Genomic DNA, 23,679 nt, shown 5'->3' on the forward strand with positions numbered 1-23,679 from the left:
CCAAATCAAAACCCTTACGAGCCTGCTACAAAAGACTTGATTTAAAAGAGGCTTTGACCACTTTTTCTCATCTTCCCTCTGCGCGATTTGGGCTCTCGGGACGCTGAACGCGCCCCAACAACAGGAGGCCGTTCCTAAAGCAGCTGCAGCTCCGCCCGCGCTCCCGCGGGATCCCCGCCCGGCTGCGCGGCCGAGGAGGGGGACGAGGAGGAAAGGCGGCTGCGTGTGCCAGCCCAGCTCCCTCTCCTTCCGGGTTGCAGCCGCCGCCGCCTCCTACTCCCGTGTCCTGGGCCATGGGGGCGGCTGCCGGCGGGGCCGCCCATGATGGGGCAGTGCCCGCAGCGCCGCTGGACCCCGGGCGCGGGCTGTCCCTGCCCCGGGGGGCTGCGGGCTCTGCGGCATCCCAGGACAAGCTCTTCTTAATCAAAGGTGCAGACAGCCTTCCTCTCCTCCCTTCTCCTCCCCTCCTGCTCCTGCACGGGTCAGGGACGAGCGGCAGCGTGTGCGGCAGCTCTGACACCGTCCCCAGCCGTGCTCCCCTTGCCGTAGCCCCAGGTCTTTCCCCACTCTCCCGCTCCCGGGCAGAAGGCGAGATGTTTGGGAATGCCCTCGCCGAGGCTTCTGGACACAGCGGGGAAGCCCCTGCAGCGCCGGCCGCCTTTTCCCTCGTCCTTGGCAGCGGCGGTGCCGGTCACCCTTCAGGCGCCGTGCCCCGGGGCACTGGGCCCGGCACGGCGCGGGCAGCTGGGCGGGATGCGGGACGCGGGATGCGGGACGCGGGACGGGCGCTGAGCGGAGCCGCCTCCTTCCGCGAGGGAGCTCAGCCCTGCGGGAGTCCGCGCTCGGCGCTGCCGGGCCCGAGGGGGCAGGAGCGCTCGGGGAAGAGGCGGCTCCCGCGGGCGCCGGGCAGTGCTGCGGACTCCCGAAGGGAACGAACCGGGAGAACTGCGGGTAGGGCAGAGCCAGAGTCTCCGCAGCCGCACACAGCTGCAGGGCAGCGGGCGCACGTCCGGCGGGCTGGCGGCGCTGTCCTGCTTTATGTTTATATTCTATTGTGATTTTTATATGTATCTCCGGGCTGCTCCCGGTGTCTGCTCGGTCTCCCCGCGCCCCCCGGCGGAGCGGAGGCCGGGGCTCAGGCAGCCCTTTCCCAGCGCCGCCGGCCGGGACATCCCGGGACGCGCCCGGCCAGAGGATGGACGTACCCACACCAATAATTGTGCCTGAAATCGGGAAAATGTTGGTTACCAGGCCTGGAAATGTAAAACTTTGTGGACTGCATAATTCGGTCAGGATGCGAGGTTTTTGTGCTCCCAGGCAGAGGAGGTACCTAACAGATTTCATTGACACGAGTACAGGAAACTTCTTCATCACAGTAATCAGATAAAAACTTTTTAAAATTAAGATCTAACTTAATTCTATTTTGCTTCTTACTTCCTATTCAGACCATTTTTTAATTACCTAACTGGTATTAGGAAAGGGAAAACAGGGTGGGTATCAATACCTGCAAAGGAAGAACATGTAACCCCCTGAAATTTTAAAATTTTAATATTAATCAGATTGGTTTCTACAGTGCAGTAAGTCTTTGTAACAAGCCTTTTTCTTAAAAGTGGGCAGGTATGGCTACATGTGCCTTCGGTGAAAGAGCTAGAAGGAATCCAGGTACCCCAAGTGACTTTGGAAACACTGAAAGGACTGAAAAGCAAGGGATGCTTTCTGTCTTGGGAAAGCTTCTGCGAGTGTAATTTCCTTTGTTTTAAAAAAATTGTTTCAAATTACAAAAAAAAATTTACATTTTTTCAGAATTTTAAATTGAGCATTAGAACATAAAGCCAAAGAACAAATGTTGCTTATGTAGTGGTCTTCAGAGGAACTGGTGGTGACCATTTTTAGGTGATCCTTTGAAATAACAAGTGATGCAACAAAACCAATTAAATTTCTCTTTTGGGGAAGAGTGAGGCATAACCAAAGAACAAGATGATTTTAATAGCCTGGCTCTGGACTGAGAGAAACTTCAAAGTACTGTGAAAAAGCATGCTAGAATTTGAATTTCTGTGTGTGGTTTGAAAATATATACACATGCCATTATTTTCAAAGTGCTCTCTTTTATAGAACTAATTCTTTGTCTTGCTATTTTGTCATATTGAGTTAACATAAAAAATGTAGGCAACTGGGACTTTCCCTTCAGCATGTGCTGACAGATCTTAATTTTTCGTGTTTTTTATTTTCTAAACACGTTGGTTGTTTTTTTCCTTCCCCTTAAGTAATGAAGTGTTGATTTTTATTTCTTCAACTTTTCTTGGCAGGTGGAATTTTTCTAGGTACTGTTGCTACAGCAGGAATGATAGCAGGTTTTGGCACCACGCTTGCAATGACAAAAAAGAAGAACCCAGACTGGTTCAGTAAGGTTTGTTCCTTTAAGCTGTTTTCCAGTAGTGATGTGCAGGAAATAAGAATGCACTGGATGCCTTATAGACATGGTGATATATGTGGAACTTGGCAAAGCTGATGATGAGAGCACTAGACTTAATTGAATTCAGTACAGGGGTAGGATTCATTTAAAAATCAGTTTGGAGTTGGCCCCGCTGAACACTTTAGTACTTGAGATTAGCTGAAATACATAATGCTTACACTGTTTGCTGGAATCATACTTCTGTACAGTGGAATAAAATTGCCGGTCTCGTTTGATTCTGTGATGTGAACGCACTTCAGACATGAGCCTGTATCACCTCAGTGATCCAGTTCAGCATGTGGTCTCAGTGCTGCAGTGAGTCTGGAAGCAAGGTGACTGCAGTAAGGATGGGAATGAGGAGGTAGAAGGTCTGCAAGCTGTGGAATATGTAAGTGGAATCATTTATTCAAAATTAAAGCTCTCCACTCCCATCCTACTGTGTAAGGGGAAGGATGAGAATGAATATTATGGAACTATGCGATCTGATGCCCAAAATTAATCTGAGCTCAGGCAATTACTAACTGGATCCACTTGTGCATTCTGAAGAAAAGAACTGCAAAGCAAAGCTAGCAGTTATACCATGTTGGTATATTAGTTTGAAACACAGCACATGTGATTGAAGGATGTTTTATTCCTCACTAATGCTTTGTTATTGCTGAAAGTGTCAAAAATATGCCCTTGAAATTGATCAGTCTCATCTCCACCAAGCTCCTAAAATGCAACATGTATTACAGATGTTGTTAGGGAAGTAAGAACTGATCAGTTGTGTTTATTTTAAAAATGATGATGCAATAACATATCAAGTTAATTCAATGCATATCAAGAGAAAAAAAAAAAATCTTCCATCGTACTTTATATCAGAACCTTCATCTCTGATCACTCGTAACCTCCCTTTGTGGTCAAAGAGCATGAGGATCCTTCATTTGCCTTCCTACTTTCCTCTCTAGGCTGCTATGGCTTAACTCATCCATTGCCTTTATAGAAACAATAAGCATGAGTTTCTCTTTTGAAATAGAAAAAATAGAAAACTTCATGAGAAGTTGTTTCACAAGCTGTGGAAATACATTGCAATAAGGAAATTGTCTCCTTTTTCACCATCTTTTTTTTTTAAATTTCCTTTCTCTTGAGCACTGCATTTTTTCCAGCTTGCACATATTCTTGGGCGTCTGAGCTGTCCTGTTACCGGAGTGAAATTTATCAAGAGTGACATTTCATTGACATCCAAGGATATATATGCTGGAAATGTCATCAAGTGATATATACCATTTCGATCTTTGCTGAAAACTGTATCTGTTGGTATTTGTGCAAAGGAATTACAACAGTTTGCTAGCAGAAATCTGTGATTCATGGGCCCCTCAACTTCAATACTCCAGAGTGTGGAAAGATACTTTTTTGGCAAGGTACTTTTCAGTGAGCAGTTTAAAAAAGGAAAGGCTAGACTTTGAGAATGGCTTAACTCTCTATAGAAGCTCTCTGAGGTACCAATGAAGTTTTGCATTAGCATTTTTACCTTAATTTATAGTTACTGCAAGTAACTTTTAATAATACATCATGTATAATAATAGCTACAGGAAATTGCACCCTTCTTAGATGTTCAATGCCTAAATACTATTTTTTTCCATGTTAAGGTGAGGTCATAGTTTGGCAGGTTCTTTAAGCCAACATCAGCCAGCATTGATGTTGAAAGAATTAATTCAACCAGCCCTTAGTTTCTGGCAATTTATTCCTGTTCCAGTGAAGACACCAATATGTGTGCTATTGGGTTGGTGAGATGATCCTAGTTAATTAAGGGGGTTTTTTTTATTTCCTTCATTAGTTTTGGTCCAAATCAGTCATCTGATCCACTTCACTGCATGACTGCAGTGACTGTGCTGGCATGAACTAGGGGGAAGGTCTGAAGGAATGAGAATTGTTGCTCAGTGTTTAGGAAAAAATGCAAGACCTATTGTTTCAGCTTCTTTTCTGGCTAGTGCCAGTTTTTGTGTTGGTGAAATGGAGGCGTGCAAATCAGGTAGAAACAGGAAGCAAATGTAATGCAGCCTGGGTCAGATTTAAATAGTTTTAGGGGAGGAAAAAAAAAAGCAGCAGCCATTTAGAGGGGAACCTGTAGCATCATAGCATCATGGCTTCATGACTGCATTCAAACTACCAGGAGGCAACAGTATGAAATCCCACTCTTGTAGAGTAGTGTCAGTGTTACTGGCAAGAGATAAAGTTGTAATTCCTTGGTGATGAGTTAAAGTAAATATAAGCATTGGTAGGACTGATGCCCAAATTGTCTTAAAAACGGAGATTACATTATCCTGTTTAGTGATGAACCACTGAGGAAAACTTCGGTTAAGAAATTATGGGGGAGGGGGTATTAAAATTAAATGCTCAGCTGCAGCAGCCTCCTTGTCAGAAGTGTCCACTTCTACCAGCATTTATTCAGGTGTTTAATTTTACAATGGATTAGGTCACACAAAACAGTGATACACTGAACACAATCAACCCAAACAGTTGAACACACTTTATTTTAGGCACTGCTTCCTTTTGGAAACACTCCACACACAAGGGAGCAGTTATACGATCAAGGCCTGTGTTTGAATTAAAAAAAAAGTGATTTTTTTCCTTCTCCTGCTTCCTGTTTATATCTTCCAGAGGAAAACAAAACAACAACAACCAACCAAATAAAAAAAGCAGCATATATTTGGAAAACAAATCAGCTAATTCTGCCCTATTTTTTTCTGGCCTGTTTTTGGAAAGACTCAAATATTGTTTAAAAGCTCATTTTTTAAATTAAAGAATTTTTTTTTCAAAAATACAGAAGCAGTAGTGATGAGAAAATAATCTGATCACAGAATAACAGGTTAGCAAATAAAAATTATCTTAAAAATGTTTTTTTGATTGTGACATCTTTTTCTCTCATGGTACTGTTGTCCTTTTTAATTTTTTAGGATTTCATTAATCAGCTTTCTTGATGCTCTGGACAGCATATCTGATAATCATTTAACCAACTGCCCTGTTTACACAAACCCTTAACTGTGTACTTAAGTACCCTGAGGAATCAGCCTGTGACTGAAGCCTGTTTGACTGCAGTCAGTAAAACTAGATCAGTTGTTTCCATTTACCACTATTTTTCTGGTACAATCAAGCATTTAAATAGTATTCGGGTGGGTTTTTTGCCAGCAATTTTCACAGATAATGACTCCTATTTAAAGATTCTGTGTAGAGGATATTTTTGTCCATTCATTTCCCATCTTCTAAATGGGACATTTTTTTTCTCAGTGTTGTTGTATATGATTAGACGACGGAAGCAGGAAAAATGTCAAAAGTAATCAGCATTTCAAATCTGCTCCAAGCAGTAGTAACTGAAAGAGTTATAATAGTTCATTATCTGTGGTAAGGATATAATAGGACCTGATATTATAGTGTGACTAGAGATCTCTGCTGTTTGTGTGTGTGTATGCTTACAGAGCATTGTTTTTGTTAACAGCTTCCACTTTGGGATGTCCAAACCGGAATAAATAAGGGCCAAGATACCCTTATTTATTCCAATATTTTTCTTGTGCCCTTTCCAAGTGTGGGCTTCTCCTTGGGTAGCTGTGCCTACAGCTAAATCCTAAGGGAAAGTGTCAATGCTGAGAACTGTCTGAGGATCATTTTAACATTTCAGTAAATACGAAGCCGAGAGGAGAAAAACTACAGGTGCTACTTGACTGACCATAGTGGTAGACACTAAGTATGTTTAATTGTATCAAAGAAGACAGAGAAGCATTAAAAAAAAAAAAAAGTAAAAATTTCAAAGCTTTTTTAAAGCAAAAATACAAAAGATTTTTTTTCTCTGCTTTTTGTGATGAGTAAAAGAGAACGATTCTTTGGCACATTTTGGAGAGAAGTTTTTTTGATCCTTCCACAAGTTAATTTCACTTTTCTGTATTTTAGACTATAAATGAAATAATTCTTTATTGAATATAATTTTATGTGTGCAATCTCATTTATGTTACCCCTGAGCAATAATTAGTTGGGCTTTTTCCAAGATACCCAGTTAAGTGGACTGTTGAGTTGTCGAAGGACCATAGATACCCATCTTTAACAATCACCATCTAAAATCTGTGTTTGTTTGTGAACAGTTGAACAGTGATCATTCGGAGGGGAAAAAAATCCTCTGAATGGCAGTTGCCAGTATGAGCAAGAGTATTCTGTCTGTCTGACTGCTGCTGTGGGCTACACAGGTTGAAGCTCTGCTATACCAAATAGGTGCAGTACAATGGGCATTGTGAGATGAGAACGGCCAGCTAGCAGTGAGTGTGGGGTGCACATGGATTGATGTCACCCAGCATGTGCCTGGTGCCCCTGGAAGCTGCAATGTCCATTTATGTGTTGTGACAGAGAAGGTTTCATTGTGGTTGGGACCCCATCATTGCTGATGCTCCATTCTTGGCCTGAGGTGGCTTTTCCAAGTGACAGTGTTTTGTGTTTTCAGGACACGTCTCATGGCAGACTTCTATGCAGCAGTATCTTAAAACCACCTGCTCTTGTAGGTGTCTTCTGACAAAAATGAGAAGTGTGGAGACCACAGAGCATTTTCAGTGTTGCTGCTTGGTGAACTCTGCATGGGCATGGGTTTAGCATGGTTGTTTGTGTTTAAAAAATTTCCCTAAATAGTTTCCAGAGCTTCTTCAGAGTTGTAGCCCCTTGAAATTAGTCCCTGGGTCACTGTTATACCCTTTCCATGTCCAGATGAAAGCTGCTTGTGTTCTTGCAGTTTCCCAGTGTGCTGTTCCAGAAGTGCAGATAAAGACCTGTAGGTCGCTGGGTGCCCCCCATGAAAAAGTACCAAAACCAATGATATACAGTGATTATGTTCAGATGTCACTGGCATAAGGGCTTGTGACTGGTTTCAATTCAGTTTTGTATTTTGACTGGTGAGATAACTGAGCATTGGATTCTTTTGCCCATGAAACAGCTGACTTTGGTATTTCTGGGCAATGAAAATCATCCCTGGGTTGCACTGGCACTGGCAACCGTGAAAGCTGCTCCTGGTAGGAACACAGTTCATCCAGCCCCTTTCTTGGCTCTTCAGATGTGCTGGCAGCCATAAGATTTTCTGTGGCCACACTAGTACAACTGGCAGGTCGGGAAAAAATCTAAATCACCAACTTTTTTAGTTCTAATTTTTTTTCCAATTATTGTTTGCTTTGTCATGATCTCTTTATCTTTGGTTCTAGGGGATTACTGCCACAGCTGCACTACCAGAGAGTGGTTCATCGCTGGCCTTACGAGCCCTAGGATGGGGCTCACTCTATGCGTGGTGTGGAGTTGGATTGCTGAGTTTTGCCATCTGGAAGGCTCTGGGTGTGCACAGTGTGAGTAGCAAATATGATCCCCTCAACTCCGTATTTTTCTTTGGGTCATGCATCTTGGGATGGCATCTCTGTACTGCTTCAGCCTAAGAATTACACCTTCATTCACCACACATAGAATGACTAACCAGAATGTGTGCAAACAGGGAAGGTGTTCTTACATCTGCAAAAATGGCAAGTTGTGGGAGGAGACAGTTTAGGGGGAGGAACAGTTTTCTCCTGCGTTATGTTTATTTGCACAGATGTTTCAGATACTTCACAAAAGAACCAGAGTTCAAATTTAGAGACTAAAATAGTAGCTAACTTTGTATATCCTTTGCTTATTGAATTGAAGGCTACCCCCTTGAATCCTATCTTTAGAGCAATCCATTTATTTTTCCAAGTTCTATTTTTTGCATCAGGGCACAGAGGATGTAAGAAAAATTGAAAGGAAACCAGCTTGCTTTCTAGAAGCAGCAAGGGACAGAAACTGGAGTATCATGTGCATTGGAATGGTGGTCCTTGACATGTCACGTCGAGGCAGAGAAGCTCAGGAAGCATTTGTACATCCCAGGATACCAGCTACAGCTATCTTTAGTAAATTGATTATGTTCCAGTGTTCCACAACGTTGAGTGTGAACACTAAAGGTCATGTGAGCATTTTTGTTTGCCCCTAGTAATGAGCCATGACTTAGAGTCCCCTGCAGCTATAAGTTTGGCAGAGCTGTTTGCATCCACTTTAGGACTAGGAATGAATAGACTTCCTTTACCCTACATGGTAATTATTTATATATTCAGCAAAGCATATATAAAGGAGGAAGATAATACTACTTCATCTTAGTACTGTTCTCATTAATACCTTTCTTGAAGCTCTTATTGCTTGTCTACTCTGCTGATGTATCCCGTAGCTCACAATTTGAGTCCCAAATACAGAATTACACAATCCTTTATTTCTTAGCTTTCAATCTTGAATCTCCATAGGAACAGATAAAGGAAGGCCGAACACCAAAAAAGCATGGCAGGACATAGGAGGCAGCTACAACACATTTTGTTTAAACTGAAGTCCTCCACATGTGGCTGAGTTGGAATGTCGGGGAAGGGGGAGGAAGAGTGGGAGTATCAGTTTATACTCTCTGCATGCTGATCTACAACAGTTCACTCAGTTTGCTAGCAGTCCTATCACCAGTCAGAAGGACTCATTTCACACTACACTGCCAATTCTGATTTCTCATTCTGTCAGGGTGTCTGGTCCTGCTGAAGGACAGCAGAGTCTGATCCTAGTCTGCAATTTACGTTATCTGTTTTTTGGTAGTTGGTAAGCTTAATTTTTACTTCCTTGAGAAGTACTGGCCTAGACCCACAGTTACAGGTTTCCCTGTGAGGCTTTTCTTGAGGCTGCCTGACAGGGAACACCCACATAAGCTTGAGATGGCCAAGCCCTAGGACATGTCTGAGTCTCCTGGGGCTTCTGACAGCAAAGGCTCTTGCGTCAGAAGCAATCGGCAAACATTTTAGAGAATTGTTGAGTGTTCCTGGTCAGAAAGGTGCACCTTATTATATTCTGTGTTGCGTTAGTGTTGAAAGAAGGTGAGGGAAACTGTGTTTTAAGAGGCTCTTGAAAATGTCTGTTAGTATTGTTTTCTGTTGTGGAGTGCTTATGTTTCACTGTAGTGCACAGTGAGGATTGCAGATGCTGAAGGAGTAGATTTCTGTCAAGAGATTATTTGGAACAGCTCTTTCTGCTTTCCACTGAGATACTTATTGCATTCACTATAGAATTCTAAATTTTCACTGCAGAAAGGAAACACATACAGTAGTGCTATTCATTATTGCAGAATCAAAAATCAGCAATTTGTAAATTTCCTGTTGCTATATAGCTGTTAAAATCAAATATATATATATGTTTAAAATTGATGGAGGTACAAAAGTATAAGCTTGTTAAAAATGGAATATTCTGACCAAAGAGGTTCATAGCGCTAAAAATAAATTAGACCCTTAAACATATGCTCATTCTCAGAAGGGCCTGTTTTTATTTGATACGTTGTCCTAAAACTTTTGAGGAACATTGTGATACTTTTGAAAATCCTTAATTGTGTTCATGTAAGCAGAGATAATAGATTAACAGTCAGTTACAATACTGATTTTTACTCTTTGAGTAAATTGCAGTGCATATGTTACGTCTAATAATTATTAGATGCCCACAAAAATAAATAAAGTTTTATTTTTAGGAAACCGAATTTAGGACTGAGTGAAATAAAGTTTCTTTCCACATAAACTGTTCAGATCATGGAAGACACCATAGATTTTGATCTAAGTTTGACATTTGCAAATGAACATTTTAATTTCAGTTAAATGTTTTAAAAGGAGGCTTTTACAGATTTACCTGAATAAAATGTCTTGAGTCTTCAGTGCGGTTGAGAACTGTGAATTCACTGGCTCTGTAGTCCATGCAAGTTTCCAATACCTGTAAAATTTCAAGTCACAGTTTCCAATCTAGTAGCATCAGGTATCAAGATTTGAAAACTAGGGACTTAAAGCAGACTTTAGCCTCTCAGTGTGCTATATTAGATGTAACTTGAGGGGAGACTCATTTTGATGCCAGGAACCCGGGTGAATTTAGTAACTAAAGTTTTGGCAGCTGGACAGAGAGAAGACGACGTTCTGCCCAGTCTCTTCCTCTTAACAGTAACAAGCTGCCCTTGGGACCTGCTAATTAGTGACCTGGTCCTGCTAGGCAGCAGCTTCATCTGTTTAAGAGCAATACTGATAACATTATTGACAGCTAATACAGTCTCTTGATTTTAAATAGCTTCTCTTGGTATTAAATTGTGAAGGATAATAAAATTCTGATTGTAAGCACTGCAGGTGTTTCATTTAGCAAACAAGAAGGATGTTTCATTTGCACATAGGAGTACCTCAACTCCAGTGCTCTCTCAAATCCTTTGCCAGCTCAGTCCCTGGGACTCTCGAGGTGGGATCTTGGTGAATAAAGGACTGACTTTCACTTGCCAGGTTTGAGGGGGAGTTCTGAGTCAAGTAAGACTGAATGGTTAAGTGTTTAATGCCTTGAATGAAGTACAAGAAGCCTCAGTAGAAAATCAGATGTGTTGGATTGGCAGAAGTCACACCAGGAGGAGTAACAGAACCAGCAGATGTTTACGAGGGATTGGTGTGGCCAGGAAGGCCGGGGGCAGTTCCCGTCCTGGCTGGCCCGCAGCACACCGGGGCTTGGCTGACTGGGCCGGAGAAGGAGAGCAGATCTGCTCACTGAGGTTGGAGAAGTGCAGTGCGAGGTGTGCTCCCTGCTTTTTGTGCTCTGAACGCTGCCCACGCCAGCCGCGCCCCGGTGCGAGGCAGTGGGATGTGCAGTCGGTGTCACTGGGCGGCCCTGATCCTTGTGCCACGCGCCGGGAATGCCTTGTGAGCGGCCCGGCGCCGGCAGGGAGCTGTGGTGGGCCTTTCCCGCACCCCTGGAGGGTAGAACTAAGGCAGGCAGGTGCTGCTGTGCCCCAAGCCGGGCTGGTTTCTGGGGTTTGTGTTCCCGCCCCGCTCCCGGCGGCTCCCCCGGGGCCGGGCGCGGCCGAGGCGCCGCCGCTGCCCCGCAGCGACACCCGGTGGCGCCGGCCGGAACAGCAGCGCCCGCGCCAAGGGCCCGGCTCATCCCTGATCCCGGGGACTGCGGGCTCACGTCCCACAGCCAGCCGGGCTTTAGACAAGCGGTGCTGCACTGCCAAACGCTGCTGCCCCCAGCCAGAGCCCAGCAGAGCGGCCTCACTGGCTGCCGCTGCCAAAATACTGTGGCTTCTAATGGTGGGGTACGTGTTTCCTGTGAGAGTGAATTATTGATGAGACAGCAAGTGATTGATAAAAATATATATTACCTTAAGCTTTGTGACTGTTTAAATTATCTTGTCATCGCTCCCGAAGTCAGAGATGAAATGACAAGAGCAAAGTGGAGTGATATTTCCTTGATGAGTTGTAATTTTTGTAATTAATCTGTGTTAGCAGCACGATTGCTCAGCAGTTTGTGTCGTGGAAGGAAACGGAAGCCACAGTTCAGGATTCCTTGTCCTCACACCTTCTGAGACAGCCTGTGTTTGCCCTAGAAGCAAGCTGTTGTTAAAATTCCTTCCAGGCACTGAGGTGATGCACCAGATTTGGTGATTCTAGATTTTTATTTAATCTTTGTAGTTTATTAGTTCTTAAAACAGTGCTGTGACAATGACTGCTTCCAGCTCTTAAATGGCTTTATTGTTAAAGGTGGTTCTCTGTAGCTTTACAGTCTGCTGCTTTTATGCCAGTGTCAAAACCCAGGGGAGAGAGTAAGTAACTGATCTTTATGTCTTGGTAAGGAATATAAAAGATTTTACTCTGTCTCAGGTTGGGTTGTTAATATTCCCTGATTGCACTTACCACTGTTGTAATATGAGAACAGGCAGGTAAGTAATAAACCCTACTAAGTTCCACTGAACTCTTATTCTGAAGTGAAGAAGTGGTGGTTCAATGAGGACTTAGTTTGATAATGTTTTAAGTTCTATTTTTCAGAAGCATAAAAGAGAAATCTTTTTTCAGAACCTAGGAGATGGTGGTTATCTACTTTTAGGTTGTACCTCTTGAAGAAAATAACCACGTGTCAGTAATAATCAGACTTTTTTCACTTGCTTCCTGCAACCTCTCAGAACAATATTTAAATGCATACCACCTTTGATTATCTCTGAGCATAGAAGCTCTGTCTATATTAGTGAGTATCATCGGCCAGCAGCACTGCGACAGTGAAGCATTAGCAGGCTGAGGATCTGATATCTACAACCATTCCAGGAATTTTCCAAATTGGGATTGACACTGGCCTTGCCCTATAGCTTGAATGCCTGTTTGCAGTTGGACTATGTTATGTGCACTACTAGAACGCTTCTTCAGATTTGTGTCACCCTAAAAAACTGCAGGTCATGCATTTTGAGACTGTTCAGTAGTACACAGACTCATGCCCGGGAAGCATGACAACTGAGAGATTTGCTTCCAAAGACCACGCTTGATCTGAATCTGAGACTCATCCAGACATACCTACAGCTTTCCTCTCTGAGGCACCTTACAATGTGGAAGGACATGTGTTGTGTTAAACACAAGCTTGAAATAAGTCTGGCTTGACATAAAATGGCACCACAGTTTTCAACAAGCTTATTTGCTATTTAACAGCTACTACATCCTGGTATTATCTTCCATGGGACTATCTTGCTGGTTTTGAGCTTGCAGCTTCCAAACCATGTAGGTGCCCACTCGTGTTGCAGTGGGATGGCTGTTTGCTGATGCAAAACATGGAAGTATTGAAATAAATTTTGTAGAAAAGTTGAGTTTGGCCAATTTATCATTTCAGGTTTATTTTAAAGTTGAATAATAGTAGAAACATCTTATTTCAACATTCTGCATATGAGCTTTTCAATGAAATTAAAAATTTTCAGTTAAAGAATAAATGGCGTTTCACTCAGTAAGAATTTTTAAAAGTAAAATATTCAAAATATCTTAAACCTGCTGTTGCTACAGTTGAACTAAATGAGTATTTTCATTGAAGTTTTGAAAAATTAAACCTTTTATTAACATATTCTACTAGTATTATGATCCACCATGCCTTTTTATTACTGGGAAAAATTTTAGTTTCATAGAATCACAGAATAACTAGGGTTTGAAGGGACCACTGGAGAGCATGTAGTCCAATCCCCCTGCCAAGGTAGGGTCACCTAGAGCAGGTGACAGTTTTCTTTAAGTTTTCTGGAATTTTTTAGAAATTAATGGTTGAGTTGTAAACCTTTATTTTAAACTAAACTCGCAGCTATAGAGTACTTGTCAGATACTAAAACATATCTATTAATGTCTGATGTTCTTTTTTTTTCTTTTTTTTTAAACTGCCAGCGATTATGAACCTTCTTTTAAAAGCAGAACAGTGCCCTCAGCCCTTGTAGACTGAAGCGTACAACAATTAACAAACAAGATAAATTATGCTTTAAAAGCCCTCTTGTTCCTCATGCCCTCAATAAATTAGGTTTCATTTCCTCAGAAATAAAAGCATTACCTGTCCCGTAGGAAAAGGGCTGGGATGATTCATATGTAGGTTTGTGAGATTCTGATTGTTGCTGTTCTGTGGAAAGCTGGAAAAATAGTGAGAAGAATTGCTTAGCAATTTGTGACTAATATACTTATAAAATATTAGTTTATCACTTTTATGGTGTCTCCTAATGAAATACCTTGTTTTTCATTGATCTTAACTTTTAAAATATTAAGAGTCTAAAACAATTGCATGGCCTTAAAGAGACATCTAAAACAATTAGAAGCAATGCAGAGAATATATGCTTGGCTTTGTTGGTAAGAACATTTCCTAAGTGAACTGCTTTTCTCTAGAGCAAATCTAACCTCTGAATCACCATTTTAAGCGTAAAAATAACATTCTCCTGCTTATGTCACAAGAAGCTTGATATAATTTTGTGAAAGTATAGTCATAGGCACAGTACAAATACAAAGGAGTATTGGCTTTAAGGATGGATTAATTTAAAATAGAAGATGAGAGCTTGGAGACATAGTTTTCAGATGTTCCTGGGCTTGGCATCTGTAAATAGTACTGAGATTTATAAATCTCAATATAGGCATATTGCAGTGGCTGAAATTATTATTCTATTTCGTAAATGAGCAAATGTTGCTATAAAAGCACCATATCTCCTAAAATAATTATAGACATCCTAGAGTCGTTCCTAAATTTTTTGTTATTAGTTTTCAATTATTGTTGTATTTAATCCTCACATAAATATTCTTCGTGAAGTTTCTGTTCCTCATCATGCTTATGTCTGATAGCATAATAGAAACTTACCTTTTCCTTGCTATTTCATCATCACATATTTCTATAGAAATCAAATCTGCCCATTTAAAAATTTTTTTTATTTCCTCGACTCTTATTTAAACTCAAGCTCTTAGAGAGAAGGTGGAGTACTAATACAAGTTAGCACTTTGTCCTCCTGCTTATACTGGATTTTTCTGTACTGCTTATAGTGCTTAATCAGTTTGGTTTGGAGAAGACTTTCCTCCACACGTATGTACTGCTAGTATTTTATCCAAGAAGGGAAAAAAGAAACCAGTGGGCTTCACTGTTTACTTGATAAGGCCCAATGATTATTCAAGGATTAAGATCATCATTTTCCTACTGGAAAGCTGCTACATCTGCTTTATGAATAGGGACAGCTGTAAGGGAGTATTTCAAGAATATGGGAAGGCTGTAACTGTAGCTGTCTTGAGGAGTTTTGCTGTTGTGTCTTGGGAGAGACTTGCAGCTGTTGGCTGCCAGCAACCTGTTGGGAAGCCGTGGTCTGAAACACCTCTGTGTCACCCTAAGTGGATGAGTGGGTTGACCCGCGTCTTGGCCACATAGAACTATAAAATGTGCATGTACAAGCAAGATCTGAATCCAGGCTTCTCTGATGGGTGCGAGTTATTCGTGCTACATCTTGGTCCCCTGGCATCCTCCTGTGTGTTAATTGTGGTGCATGGCCATGCTTGCCGTGCCCCCCTGCTATAGGCCAGGATCCCCAGTGCTCTGCTTGCCTGGAGGCATCCGGCCCCCCCGCCTGCCTCTGGGGGTCACACTGGCTCTGACAGCTTCCTGCATGGAATTCAGCGACAGTCACAGCCTTGAGGCTGAAGCCTCACCAAAGAGTTTTGGGTTTTTGCTGGCCCTTTCCCCAGCCTTGAATCTCACTTGTGGATGATACATACAATTAATTCCTGGGCATAGAGAGGAAAGAAATTACTCAGCTTGCTTTTTACAGGAAACTGCTTGCTTGCAGACAATTCCTGTTTTGAATTTAATTCAGAAATCCAAATTACAGCGCAGAAGAGTTTATAGGGTTGGGAGACTCGTCCTGAGATTTTTGGTCCATTAACCAGTTTAGCTTTATAAATGTGGATATTTTACTTCTTTAAATTTAAAATTATTCCAAGATTAATTTTTCAAATTGCCCAGGGTGACTAAGGGGCAATGACTAATACACCATAATAGACTAATGATGTGGATGTCCTTTCCAGGCACCCAGATTTGAAAGTAAGATTCTGCAGAAATAAATGGCACATTCTTTAGTAATATCCAAAGTATTCCACACTCAATTTTTCTGCATGGCACAAAAGCCTTTACTTTGAGGTACCATATACTACAAAAATTTAAGTCCTTGACATTTTATTTCAGAAATATCAACATGGAAATGTATAAAAGTGAAAAGAACACTCCTGTATCTCTGAACCTAAGGAAATCCCTTTTTTTTTTTTTTTTTTCAGAATCCAGTTTACAAAATTACTGTCTCTGTGAATAAAAAATTTGAACATAACTAGCTAACCACATCCCTTTTTTTTTTTTAGTTCAAAATTATCTAACCTTAACCCAGAACAGTTTTACTTTCTTAAGGCTTTTCTACTGGAATAGCATCTTCTTCCCACTTTGGGATCTAAGTCACATTTGCACTGAAATGAAGCCAAAGTGAGGTTAGTAAAACATGTTTGTGATGTTGACCAGCTCTCTTCCCATTTATGAATTAGCAACATGTCTTCTGCACTCATGGAAAAGTAACACGAGGAAAGTATTTCATGTGGTTTTATCTCATCATGTGACCCAATAATTGGAAAAGAGGCAGCCTGACCCCTGTGACTTGACAGGTCTCTGTAGTTCACTGGTATTTCAAGACAGAATATGGAGTAGCTGTGGGAGGCTACTACATATTTCTAATTGTTTGGGAACGCTGACAGCTTCGTTCTAAACAGTGATGGTCCTCTCCCCTTCTCCCTGTAAAGTTCACTTAGGTTATTTTCATGCTGATTTTCTTTTAAAAAGCACAGGATGTGTTTTACCCACTTACACAAGATTTATAGAGATAAATTTGTGGAAAAATATGTCAGTGTGTTTGTGTAATTTTAGGCACTGCAAATAGCCCTCTAGTTTCAGAGAGAGTGCTCAACACCGCATAAGGTTAGGCATGTGTGTAAGCCTCGATGAGACAGGGGGCCAGTATGAGCTCCTGACTTCTCTAGATAGTTTAACACAGTTTTGCTGCTGCTTTTCTCTCTGCAAGCCTGAAACACTGGAATCGGCAAATAGGTGGTGAACAGTGTACTATGAGAGTACAGTGCAAGGTGGTTAAATATTAGGATGTTTACTGCCGGGATTGACACTCTCAGGGCTGTTTTCATAGACTTGTAGTTAGTTCTGCGTAATCCAAACGTTCATGATGCCTTTGCCAGTGAAGTGCAAGATATAAGAATGTGAACCAGGGCTCTGTTTTCCGTGTTTATTCCAGAACTGGCACAGTGTGACCCGCAGTGAGTGCCCCATTTTACACTGAGAGGACAATCACCTTTAGCTGCCAGGCTGGCTGCTCTGCTCCTCCAGTCCTGCAAGGGCTCAACACTTGTCATTTTCTACAAATAACTTGCTATTTCTGTACCTGGCCCTTGGTAATCATTTGCTAACGAGGACAACAGCAATCATTTTAAGATTTGGGAAAAGGTGACAAGAGCAATCCTCGTTGATACTTTTAAATCCAGGGCCGTCTGCCTCATCTTCATGCCTTGTGAAATGGATGGTGGCTGAGGAGAACAGAGGGCATGTACAGACTGCATTCTGCTGCCACTTGATATTCCAGTTCAGGGCATCTAACCTCATTTCACTTGGAAGCTAATGTAAGCAGTTCTTACTGATACAAGTACTAAAATAGGAAACTAATAATTCCTGGAATCTGGGTTGGTCTATTATGAATGTCAGACATTAAAGAGAACATTTCTTAGTAAAACTTTCATTCTAGGAATCAAATAGACTCTTTTAGCCCCTCTTCCATTCATTTTAATATGAGCAGCCATGTAAGTGCTCTCAGTAATAGTGCTATCCCAATTTTTGTGTGACATTCTGTCAACGATGTACATTAAAAAGAGATTATTAAATGGAAGATGCTTTTAGGTCCCCATATTTTTGCCATCTGAGGCAGGATCATTAGGTTAAGATAAGAAAGTAACAGTGATCTATAGCTATTACAGATTATTTAATGCAGTAAGGTAGATGATACCCTTTTAGAAAGAAGCCTGACAGAGGTAGAACAGTTACTGTAATTTATTTGGCAAGAAAAAACAGCGTCAAGCTCCGTAATATCTGTGACAAAGAAATAGAATTCACTTGAGTGAAATTCACTTCAGAGAGTCGCCTGCAGGAATGGAGCGTGCTGGAATGTTAAGAAATGTGTTACAGTTCATGTACCACTAGGTTCAGAAGCAGCAGTTGAGAGTGGCCTATGGTACTGAAGGCAGCGGGAAGAGGTAAAATACATTCAGCTTTTAGTGCTTGGTTTACTGCACTATTAATTGAAGACATTATCACAGTTGAACCGAGTACCCCAGTGCCAGTGTGGCTGACAATTATAAAGAGGCAGCCATTGCAGTGAGTTATTTCAAAACATTCCAGTGCTTAGTACATAACACATTAGCTCTTGTAATTAAATTAATGCCTTTTGATTTGAGACCACTGATGTGAGTATTGTGGAATCTGGAGGAAATACAGGAGAAGAGGAGAAGAGACCTCTCGAGTGGCATGTCTGTTGAAAAGAAAAGGCAGGGCAAGACACAGATTCCTAACTGCAGCATTTCCCTAATCAAGGAGTGTGTTTGTCCCAAAAGTTAAAGCAAGTGAAGACAAGGTCCCAATTCTCACATCTCAAGTGTTCAGCATTAATAGAACATAAAGCTGATTAATCATCTTCACAAGAATCTCACCACACTGCAGGAGGACTGGACACTGGTATGCCCAGCTTGTTGAGGGACTAACTTAAATGTTTAGTGAACAAACTTTCTCTGCAGGGATACTTTGAGGTCGCAATGGGCCTAGTATGACCCATTTAGTGTCAACTAAATGCAAGCAAGAACAACCCTGAAGCCAGTGTGAGGTACTTTGGAGGCCAAATTTAGTCCTAAATATAAAAATATTTTAGAGTTTCATCAATCAAGGCCAAGAAGACTTAGCTCTAAGTCTCTGACTGAAAGAATCATTTAGACTGGAAAAGACCTCTAAGATCATAAAGTTAATCCATGAAGAAGCTACAGCCTAAAATGGGGTATTAGAATGGTTTGTAAGCAAGCAGGCATTGTCAGTGGGAGACGAGGGACAGGAACTTAGGGATCCTATTTTCATGGTTATTTATGTGGGTATACACCAGTTCCGTGAAGCCAGAGAATGATTCTTTTTTCAAAGCTTTCTCCGTGGTTTAAGAAAGTGTGAGAAGTGAATTTTAGAGGAGCTGAGAGTGCAGGGAAGACAGTGGCTGGGATTTGGAAGTGCATTTGGGAGAGCAGCAAGCACAAATGTGGAAATGAAGGAAGAAACTCAGAAGCTGATGTTCTTAGTGGAACAGGAGGGAAGGGGGAAGATACCTTAGAGGTCCAGGTCAAAACCCCAATGAAACATTGTACTGCACTTTCTGACTGGGAGGAGAGGGGGAAAATAGGAGTCCATGACTGGTACTAATTAAGTTGCTTAATATCTTACTAGTGAGATCTCAAAAACTGTTGTGGAGAGAAGTGATCAGGTGTAGTATCTTCTAAGAGCTATAGAAATGAAAGGTTCTAGTAAGAGCCAGCTGTGACATTTTTGTTGGGAAGAAATTGGCCCTGTTTTAGACATACTGTGAAGTCATGTATTAATGAGGCCCTTGCCAGTCACTGCAGATAATGTCCTTCTTAAAGAGCTGACAGCCGAAAGTGTTACACTGAGAAGACAGTGCACAGTAGTGATCAGCTTGGCATTACAATTTATTGAAATAGATCACTGTCCAGGAATCACAAAGGAAGAAAATCTGTGGAAAAACATAAAACGTGGTCAAAGCTGTGAATTGCAATGAGAAACTATTTTTGTGCAGTGCGGGCTTGTGGAAAAGGGCAGGCAAGAGAGTAAGTGGTAAATGAAACATTGAGTCTGGCATCACTTTCAAGAGGTTTTACAAATAAGCATCAAAATCCGAGAACACAAGGCTGAGAAAATTTCTCAGGGAGTCTTAAAAGCAAAAGAAAGACACTGAATATTTCAGATCTGATCCACGTGTTAAGGAAAAATTGCTTTTCCAGGAAATTAGTTGCTTTTACCTGCAGAACATAAATTAATGATCTGAGGGGACAGAAATCTATCTAATATTCTTAAATCTGCAACTGCTAGCAGTGTTTCACTGCTTTCTAAATAAATACCTTTTTTTTCTTTCAGAACAGAATTGAAGTGTTTTATTTTCCAGACAAGACAGCTTTTTGCATTCAAGAGTTAGGGTTTGGCATGTTAATCATTTTGAGGTGGTTGTCAGAGTGAGGAATCACTGTAGTTTTCTGCGTGGCTCCTCCACCCATCATCTTCTTTTTGGAGGCTTTATAGAATTGGTGTTAGTTTCACTTTGGTTTTGTGCATCTTCAGTGGGGTAACAGAGGTGTCTTGTAGGGCTTATGAGTTTATTGTTTAAATTTTACACTAAGAGAAATTTAAGTCTTAGTTTAGAAACAGCCAGAAAATCCACATTGCACCAGATGATTGGCTGGTGCTGAATGTTTTATCTCCAGTTACACTAACAGAGCTACAGCATTTTACATCAGGTTAGTATCTGACCATTCCTGTGTTCCAAACACCCAGATAATACTTAGAGTGAGATGAAAGAGTAGAAGAGTTGAATCACTCTTTAGGAAGCAAAAAATGTTAAGTAAATTGAATACTTTCCATCCATCAGTGAGCTGGGATAACTTAATTACATAGGACTGGAAAAAAACAGCTAAGCCAAAGCTCCTAAAACATTTCCTACCGTAAATACTTGTATTTAATTGTCAGCAATTGTTTAATGTAATTCGGGCTGTTCCTCTACGTCAGCTCTGATACTGGTGTTTATTATTCTTGGGAACATTAGCTGTCTATGAGAGCTTCTCAGTTTTAAATAAGAAGCAAAAATGTTAGTTTAGGAACAATTGTGGGTGCTTGCCAAGATTTTTAAAATCCAAGAAGGAATAATTAATCAAAACAACTATCTGATCAGAATGAAATACAAAACAGAGAGTGAATTAGTTTTACTTAGGAACAAAATCAGGAAAAAGCAAAAAGGATAATTTAGCTGTGAATTTTCCTCCTGCTTTATATAACATGTATTTTTATTTGATTAGCAGTACCCAGGCATTATTACACAAAAGCTAGGGTTCTGAAATGCTTTCATCCATCATAGTTAGCTACTGTGTTACTAAAGGACTGGTAATTTCTTTGTAAATTGTTGCATTCTTTGTATATCAGATATACATGATATTTCATTCTGTAGATCAGCTGTAACTTGAACAATTGCATTCTGGTAGCATGTCTCTAAAGTTTAAAGGACCAATTCTTTGTCAGAATTATTCATACACAGAAGGACTTGAAGAGAAAACAACCCAGAGGTATTTGTATAAATACTGATGACCTATAACACACAAAACATAGGCATTTTAGAGTAGATGCCTGTGTGGCTGTTTGGAATATCTAGATTTCCTGGAACCTCTCTGTGGGACATACTGCCTGAGACAGCATTTGCTCTTCAAGAGGTCATTGCATCCAGTGCTTGAATACCACATCCTGTCTTCTCTGTGTGAATGTCATAGATTCTGTCATAGAGCTTCCTAAAAATAGCAGTCCAAAACTTTGCCTGTACATCCTGCTGTTTGTGTAATGGGATTTTCACTGATTTGGTTTTTCCATGCCTATCCTTTAAAATATATATGTAAAAATACATGTAAAAGTCCTGGAAGAAAGAAGCTCACTAAATGTAAATATTCTAATATAAGTGATTTTTTTAAAGTCAATGTTTAGTTCTGGCATTCCAGGACTACCGAATCAGACATTGGTGATAAAATTCTTAGCATAAATATAAATTATAAATATATATATATATATATAATACGGATACACTTCCTCTTTCACAGTATTTTCTCAGCAGTGAAAGAAAAGCTTGGTCCCATGTATCGTTATGAATCTTGTTTTCTTTCCTACTGGTATATACATTTGAATTAGACTTTGTTTTGTCACCTTTATCCATATGGTGGGATAGACCTAAGCTGTCAGAGCTGACCAGTATTTTGCTTTAGCCCTTGTTTTAAAATCGTTGAATAGACTATTGGACCTTTCATCCATTACAAGTGTAGAAAAAGGCACTGCAGTCAAAATAGGGGCACATTTCATTGAGGTAATTTTCCTCCAAATAAAAATATTGTGTGTGTGTGTGTGTGTGTGTGTGTGTGTAGTAATTCATGTAACAGTAGTGGATCATTCAGGCAAGCACTACAAATCAGGCACCCCAGTGTAGTGCATTAGAAGGGGTGTTTGTTGTGGGTCCCTTCATGCTTTTTTTCACTTTGTCAACTGAACCAACATAAACAGAGGGAAAGTCTTAATTTTCTATTATTTAGAAAGCTTTTTACTTATTCTTTGCTTTGCACACGTTCTTCTGTGGGATAAGCCTGGGGTTCATGGTGCTACTTTATGTGTTCCTTAGTAACAGTTAACTGATTCTATTTTTAAATCTCTTTTATAGATGAAAGAATTTCAAACTAAGATGCAGTCACTCTTTCCAGCAATTCCTAAAAATAGTGAGTCCACTGTTGAATGGGAAAACTTACTTAAGTCCAAGTGAAAGACTCAGAGCCGTTTGGAGATGTCTCTTCCAGCAAGAATAGGAGCAGAAGTAGCAGAAGTGTCCCCTCTGGAAAACAAAGAAGACTCAGACTGAGCAAGTTACTGACTGAGTGCACTGAACCTGGGAATGCCAGTTAACATCTAGCAGCAAGGGAATTCAAACCAAACCAAACCAATTTATACTGTGCTTTTCAGCATGTTTGGTATAGTTGTTTTGGGAGAAAATGAACCCTCCAAGATAAGTTGGATTCAACTGGAAAAAAGATTTTTTCGAAGACTAACAGAAGAAACTGATCTTGATTAGTAAAATATATGGATATAATCCCAGTAAACTCCTGTCCCACCCTGTGTTTCAAGAAGAATTTTGTGAAATTTCTCTAGGAAACAAGAACAGTACTTTCAGTGACTTGTTCTATTAGGAATATAACCATCAAGTCAATCATAACAGATCTCTTGCTGAGCCTGAGGGTAAAGCATATAGTGCACTCTTCAAAAGTAAAGGACATATTTAAGTTTGCAACAGAGAAAGTATCTAAACCATTTTTATATGTTTGAAGGGTAAGTTTAAAACCCAATATGCAAGTAGTGACCTATGAGCTCCTCTGCAGAGCATCAGAAGAGATCTGTACAAAGTTCACTGTTTTCTCAGTATTAACTTTTTGAAATTGGATCCCAGAATAATGAATCTGATAGTTTGTATAAAAGTCTCTACTATATTTGTATATCAATTAAAATAGTAAGTGAAAAAGGTATAAAAGAGTGAGACACCCAGTCAGTCCTACGCAGATGTTTTCAGCTGAGAAAGTGTATGGGCAGGACTAATTTTATGTGTTCCAGTCATTTCTGTGGCTCTTCCGCCAGGAGAAGCAATGTGACATTTTCCACACTGCAATAATCTCATGAAGTGTGGGTGTAAACTAGAAAGAGTAATGTCTTACTCAGATGTTGTATTTGTAGAACTGAAGATCTGTAAAACTGCAGAAATAATAAAAAAAAGTGCTGTCATTGAACAATCCTTTGTTGCTCAATTATCAGATTTTCTTATTAATTGCACACAGTCCAGTTAGTCAGTTGTCAGATTTAATAAAGTCCTCTTAAAAGTTGTCTTTTGTGATGTAAGTCTTTATATTCCTAGGAAAGAATATTTAAAAAGCCTTAAATGTCAGATGAATAATAGAGAAGTATGGTTTTCTGTGGTGCTCTATTTACCCACTGCT

At 40.6% G+C, this 23,679-nt stretch overlaps 1 protein-coding gene across 1 annotated transcript; it reads left to right on the forward strand.

The window, feature by feature from the left end:
* Positions 1 to 265: 265 nt before the first annotated feature.
* On the forward strand, positions 266 to 23,566 carry TMEM242 (transmembrane protein 242). Its single transcript, XM_082276721.1, has 4 exons — positions 266 to 429; positions 2,307 to 2,407; positions 7,663 to 7,800; positions 22,362 to 23,566. Exons 1-4 carry the CDS (start codon positions 294 to 296, stop codon positions 22,458 to 22,460), a joined length of 474 nt encoding a protein of 157 aa, XP_082132847.1. The 5' UTR covers positions 266 to 293; the 3' UTR covers positions 22,461 to 23,566.
* Positions 23,567 to 23,679: the final 113 nt, after the last annotated feature.

The sequence above is a fragment of the Coloeus monedula genome (genome assembly GCF_965178545.1).
Source record: "Coloeus monedula genome assembly, chromosome: 2".
In the NCBI taxonomy this organism is placed as follows: Eukaryota; Metazoa; Chordata; class Aves; order Passeriformes; family Corvidae; genus Coloeus; species Coloeus monedula.